We start from the raw sequence: 6,876 nt of genomic DNA on the forward strand, positions 1-6,876 counted from the left end.
CTCTTAAAGTCATTTTGCTTATTGCCATCCCCTGAGCAATCACTGTCCCCTGGGAAGGTGACTGCTCTGGCTGACACGCAGACTTGAGTGATCAATAACCTTCCCAGGGGGTTTTCTTTGGGATTTTCTAAAGTCATATCCTCCAGTCTGTCCCCCACAAACCACAGTAATGGGGACTGCAAGCAACTCCAGCTCAGATTCTTTTTTTCTTTCCTCCTCAGCAACTGGACCTAAATCTGTGATTTCCCTCCATCCTCCATGGACCGTTGCCTCCCAAGGAGAGAAGGTGAAACTGATCTGCAATGGACCTCACTTCAGCCAACCAGGGAAAGCAACATGGTACCGTTGGTACCATAGGGGAAAAATATCAAGTGAAACCCTAACTAACACCCATGAGGTTCATGATTCTGGGGAGTACAGTTGCCAGACCTCAGGCTCGCTCCTAAGTAACCCTGTGAGCTTGCTCTTTTCTGCAGGTGAGAAAAAAGTGAAAGAATTAAAAACTTTTGAAATCATATAGTTACCTAAAACTTACCCAATATTTACTGAATCAGAATCTATAGGAATAGGACTGAGGAATTTTTATTTTGTACAAGCCTCTCTAGTAAAAGGAAATTTGAGAACAATTTATTTGAATGGTTCCTGGATCTATGTATGGTTTTAAGAATAGATCATTTACATGAAATAATAAGCAGCATGAGGATTATTCATATTTAGAGATGATAGATAGATAGAAGGGTACAGGGATAGAGAGTTGGAGAAAAGAAGAACCATTTCCTTTCTTGTCCAAAAGCCGCCTGTTTTGAACTTGAAGCAGTATCTTTCTAGTTATAATGCTCCTTAATTTAGTGAACAAGGAAACAGTATAGTAGCAATGAATAAATAAAATGCTTATCCTCTTTTACCTGACAATTCCCCTCTTAAGAATTTACCTACTGAAACAATCATGGATATACACCTACGAAACGAGACCTTAAATGGTCAAGAAAAGAAAACTCATTAAATAAATTACATTGCTGCCATTGAAGGAAACTTTGTGACCATTGAAAACTGGGTTCAGTAGTGATATTGATGACAGAAAAGTGTTCAGGGCATAGTAAGGGAAAAGCAAGTTATCAAAGAGGTGAATATTATTCCAATTTCATAAAAAAAAATACACACACTCTCACATACATGCACATGGAAAAGAGAACTGGAAAAGCATATGCCAAAATCTGGGTGGTGAGATGATAGGAGATTTTTATTTGCATTTCTGCTTTCCTAATTTTTTCAAGACATATGTGTTCAATGTAAAATCAGAAAGCAGAAATGACAATTATTTTAAGAATGCTTTTCCCAGCCCTCTTTCCTATAAAATCTACTTGGAACAATAACAAAAAGAAGGGAGAAACAATGAGGTGAAAGAAATAACGGGTGTTGTGTTTCCTACAGCTACCCTCATCCTGCAGGCTCCACTTTATGTGTTTGAAGGAGACTCCGTGGTTCTGAGATGCCGAGCAAAGGCAGGAGTAGCACTGACTAATGTGACCCTATACAAGAATGATAGATTGCTGGCATTCCTTAGTAACACCTCCGACTTTCAGATTCATCAAGCAGATCTGAAGGACAATGGAGCATATCACTGTACTGGATTTAAGAAAGGTTGTTGCTCTATTATTTCAAACAGAGTCAATATCCAAGTCCAAGGTAAAGACTTCATTACTTGTGAAATGGGTTAGTCAGAAGCAGGGTCTCTGAGGTTGTAGAAGGGAGAATAGGAAGAAAAGGGTGGACTGGAATACCATTGAACCTCCAGGCGCATTCCTTTAAGGAACAGAGAAAGCGCAACTGTGCTTTGGGCTGAAGGATGCTAGGAATCAAAAGTGGCATCTCTTTCTGTGCCTGCTTTTGTATGCTCTGCATGCCGGTGCTGAGGATGAATTATGTTTTTCTCCAGAGCACTTCCAAGCCTCATTGCTTTGGGACTGTTGTAATCTTTCTGTAGAGCTGCTTCACCATCCTGTGCTGAGAGCCAACTCCTCCTGGCCCACTGAGGGGGAATCGGTGACCCTCACCTGTGAGATCCAGCTCCCTCCACAGAGGTCAGATGTCCGGCTCCAGTTCTGCTTCTTCAAAGATGGACAGATCCTGGGGCCAGGGTGGAGCAGCTCCCCAGAATTCCAGATCAACACCATATGGAGAGAAGACTCAGGGTCTTACTGGTGCAAGGCACAGACAGTGACTTCCCGTGTCTGGAAACAGAGCCGGACATCCCAGATATACACGCGGAGTGAGTGTCAGTGGGTTCTGAGATTTCCCAGGACTGGGGCTTCCCAGAGCCAGACAGGGTTGCACATCTTCTTGGGCCACTGGTCCATGTGGAAAGTGCTTCTCATACCTATGGGAAAGGGAGCTGTACATCAACTCTTGTGGACATCTTAGAAGAACTTAGAACCAAGAAAGTCTAAGAAAAGGTTATGTTTTTCCTTCAGCCCCATGAGATAGAACTCTTTCTTTGCCCTCTGAAAGCTGTCTTCCTTGACACCATTTTTTTTTCCTGCTAGGCCCATAGGCATAAGCTGTGGGCTATGGCAGAGCCCTCTGGCTAGGCTGGATGGACTGTGCTCAGCCAGATGGACAGATTCCTAGAATGTTAGATGCCTGGAGCAGAACACGCAAGAATAAGACAATCAAAGGACAGAAGTTTTGGGAATAAGTGGTTCCAACTTAACGCCACCAGGGATGGTTTTGTACAAACTTTTGCTTTTCTCTAAGTCTCTGAAGTTGTATAGGTTTCAAGCACTACTGCTACCCAATGGTCAATTGCCTCCCCAGATTAAATTTGATCTGTCTAATAGGAAATCTTTTTGAGCATTAGGAAGGGATACATAGTCTGGGGTGGATGCTTTGCTGAGTGAGAAGGGAGTGAAAGTGGTAGGACACTCTATAAATTCATTCCCAATCCTAGGCAAAAAAAAAAAAAAAAAGGTTCTATAACTGTTTCTTCTAAACTTCCTAGATTTTATAATCTTCTCTTCTCCAATCACAGGTAGCAGGTATTTCTTCCAACACCAGTTTAAAGAATGACAATTCAGAGAAGGTGGAGAGGTTGTTCCCCAAGACTTGCAACACAGTAATTTCTAGCATAAAATCTCCCCCAGCAGAATTAATGGAACCCAAGCCTCTAGCTCTGTTCCCACTGTGTTCAGGTATCTTGATCTTCGTGACCCCAGGAAGACTCAAAAAGACACTGCTCTAGTCCAATATCAGTATGTATCCACCTAGAGAGTGGAGCATTTTCATCACAGATTTTCCCACCTAGGAGGACTGTCCTGGGTCCACCTCCTCTGACCATTTAACTGACAAGCTAGAGGGGTTAAGAAGTGCTTGCTTGAGGGTAAACTTATTGTATACGCCAATGATTGATGTCCATCTAGCCACTGCAGTGACCACAGCTCCAGGACAAGCATCTCTGATGCCAAATCTCCTTGGCCCCTTCACCACCCCCACCACTTCCCCCGAGCAATGCCTGGGTACTGGATGTAATCTCTGGAATAACTGGCCTGTGCTCTCCAGGAGATAGGTGGGACATGAGGGAAAGTGGACAGGGTTGCCTCTTTCATTGAGCAGGATCCTCCACAAGATCATTAGGGAGCAGAGAGTCTCCCAAAGCATGGAGGGAACACAGTCTCTCCACGACTTCCTCCTTCTTCTCAAGGAAAAAGCCCAATTCCACCCCAGGCCAATACTTCACATTGGATCAGCAGATTTAGCCCTTCCGATCCTATGACTCTTTTCTAGCCATGAGTACCCCACTGCCAAGAGTCTTATACGTCATTTTTATTCATTTAGGAGTTGTTGCCAACGTCCAAATGCACACCCGCCCAGCCTTAGAGTTGGTGTTTGCAGGGCAGGAACTGGTCCTCATCTGCTCAGTAGATGGAGTCCCAGGGCCTGTCAGAATCTTATGGTACAAAACATCAAACAAGAAGCCTATGAAAGCAAAGATTCAGAATTCCCTGAATGAAGAATTCAAGATCTCCATGGTGAAAAAGAGAGATGCTGGAGAGTATTACTGTGAAGCCAACAACGGTCGCCTCTCCTTTCGCAGCAAGCCAGTGACCATCAACGTGAAAGGTGCGTCTGCTAGATATTATCTGAGGAATGGGTTATAAAACTTAGTGAAGACTACAAGGTAGTTGGGAGGGAATGGATATCGATAGTTAACAATAATTTAATACTCTGAATAGCCCTTTATTTTTACAAATTCCTTCTTAGTGTAAGTGAAATGTCTCCTGGGAATAAAGGCATAGCAAATACAATATTAAAACCAGGTCTCATCTGGCTCTGTGTCTCTCATTAAGCCTCATTGATTTAAGGATGTGCAGGGACCCTCCCTGACCAGCTTGTTGTCTCTTTCAGCCCCAGTAACACATCCTTTCTTCACCATCAGGGCCCCTAGGGTACAGGATGTTGTGAAGAAAGTGGTCGAGTTTCACTGGGAAATCAAGGGAGCCTCTCTCCCATCCTGTATCAGTTTTATCATGAGGCTGAAATCCTGAGGACCCCAGACCTCTATAGAGGAGGAGCATCCCTCAATCTCCGTGCCCACAGAACATTCTGGGAATGACTCCTGTGCCAAGATGGTGGCCTGGGGATCCAGCCAGCAAGGAGAGGCCACTTTCCATCAAAAATGCATTAACTGACCGCAAGAAGTCACAGCCAGGTTCAGGCTGCATGTTCTCCACAGTCTAGAGACTCCAACTCTGAAATTCGCAGGCTTTGGCTCACATGGGATCAGAGCAAGCTTGTTACCTCCACTTGGCAGTTCTGAGCTCTTCCCTGTGACCACATTCTCAGGAACTCAGGAATTCCTTAGAGTGAATCAACATGAAAACATACAGTCTGACCCAAACTCCACTAACATAGTTATGAGAACTTTTTAGAATCCAAACCCTGTCAGATCAGCAATCTCTAGCCAAAGAGAAATTACAGAGTTCAGCATCACCTGACTTAGATAATACTCAGTCCTTGAGTCTTCTGTCAATCAACAAAAGTCCAGCCACTCCTGGTTTCACTCCTTCTCTTACTGCTACCCAACAAATCTCTACTCTTACCTGCTTTTTGTCTCTTACCCAAGTCATCTGCATTAGTCTGTTCAGGCTGCCATAACAAAATACTGGGTGGCTTAAGCAACAGAAATGTATTTTCTCACAGTTCTGGAGACTAGAAGTCCAAGATCAAAGTACCTGTAGGATTGGTTCTAAGGAGGGCTTTCTTTCTGGCTTGCAGTTGGCTACCTTCTCAGTGTGTCCTCACATGGCTTTTCTTCTACTTGGGCTGAGAGAGAGAGGTCTCTGGTGTCTCTTCCTCTTCTTATAAGGACATCAGTCTTATAGGATTAGGGCCCCACCCTTATAATCACATTTAACCTTAATTATCTCCTTAAAGGCCCTATCTGTAAATACAGTCACAGTGGGGGGTTACTGGGGATAGAGCTTCAACATATGCATTTTGGAGGGAAACAGTTCAGTTCATACCACCATTCTAATGTCCTCATTGGCTCCCAGATCTTGGAACAAGTGTCTATCTCTTGTGGGCCTCATTATTCAACCAGCCCAGATACTGTCACACTCCTTAAAGTGTCTGCAGCATCCCTCTCTTTCTCTCCGGTCTCCAACATCTGTAGAACTCTGTTTCTCTCTTTTGTCCTCTGAATCCCCAGATACTTAAGTACTGAATCAATCTGAGTAGCTCACAAGTCATTTCTATCTACCAGAGTTATGGAAGCATCCATCCACATGTTGTATCAATGAAGTTAATTTTTGACAATAACCAATGTACACAACCATGTATGTTACAGAGACAGGTAGCAACATCATAGTAGCAACATCATAGTTACTCCAAAGATGTAACTGTGGGGGTAGGGAGAACCCCAGACTTCATCACCTTCTGTACCAGTATCTGATGCCATCCTGCCCTCAAAGTTGCAAAGGTAGTTGTGGTGGTGAGAGGAAAACAGCTTCTGTGGAGCCCTGTGCCATACCCTCCACTCATGGCAAACTCCAGGTCCACTTTTAAGGACATAATGTTATTCAGCACTGGACTAAGTGTCAGGAGACAGAGCCAGGTCCTGTGTGGCTCTGGAAACAGCCTACTGAGTGGCGACAGGCAGGTGTCCTAACCTCTTCCTGACTCCATATACTCACCTGTAAATACAGAGGGTCATATTGGATGCAGGGAAACTGTAGGAACAGAGGAGAGGGTCCTGGAAGAGTGTATGAGTTTGTATTTGCCAATGAACATGCAGAGCCCTGAGGCCAACTCCAGTGAAGGGAGAACAGTGACTGACAAGAAAGTCAGAATGGCTTGGCAGGTAGGGAGCAGCTCTTCCACGGTCATACAGCAGAGGGAAGGAACAAGGTAAGGGTGTGGGTCTGATGGCAGTAAGATAAAGGACTTTTTCCCTGAGAGTGGCGTTCCCTCTGGAAAATGGGAGTAAGGTTACCTACAAGGGGAGACAGGAGAGGACAAAGGGGTCCAGAGGTCTGATGGGAAAGGAAAAGACCAGGGTGAGGACAGGAGAGACCTGCTGAGAAAAGCCTGGGGGGCCGCTGGGCCGCCCTGAGGCCAGAGCAGATGAGATGGGGCATTTCACTGGCCACTGGTTGAAATCAACAGTAAGGGGTAAAAGCAACTGTTGACTAATTTTTTCTCTCCCTCAGTTCCCGTGTCTCCTCCTGGCCTCACCCTCAGCCCTCCTGGGGACCGGGCTCCTGAAGGAGATGTGGTGACACTTCAGTGTAAAGCCCAGAGAGGTTCTCTTCCAATCCAGTACCAGTTTTTTCGTGAAGATGTATTTCTCAAGGAGATAGAAGTCACTTCATTGAGAACAAG

General features: G+C 44.7%; 1 protein-coding gene across 1 annotated transcript; it reads left to right on the forward strand.

Annotated features, from left to right (window-relative positions):
* Window positions 1–221: 221 nt before the first annotated feature.
* LOC124232535 (Fc receptor-like protein 5) lies at window positions 222–6,835 on the forward strand (the record flags this gene model as incomplete). The annotated part of the gene is made up of 5 exons (XM_046649493.1): window positions 222–476; window positions 1,432–1,641; window positions 1,985–2,269; window positions 3,832–4,116; window positions 6,705–6,835. Coding segments are annotated over 5 exons (1,166 nt in total), but the record flags the coding sequence as incomplete, so codon positions are not given.
* Between the last annotated feature and the right edge of the window lie 41 nt (window positions 6,836–6,876).

Source organism: Equus quagga, unplaced genomic scaffold, assembly GCF_021613505.1.
Source record: "Equus quagga isolate Etosha38 unplaced genomic scaffold, UCLA_HA_Equagga_1.0 HiC_scaffold_7200_RagTag, whole genome shotgun sequence".
Lineage (NCBI taxonomy): Eukaryota > Metazoa > Chordata > Mammalia > Perissodactyla > Equidae > Equus > Equus quagga.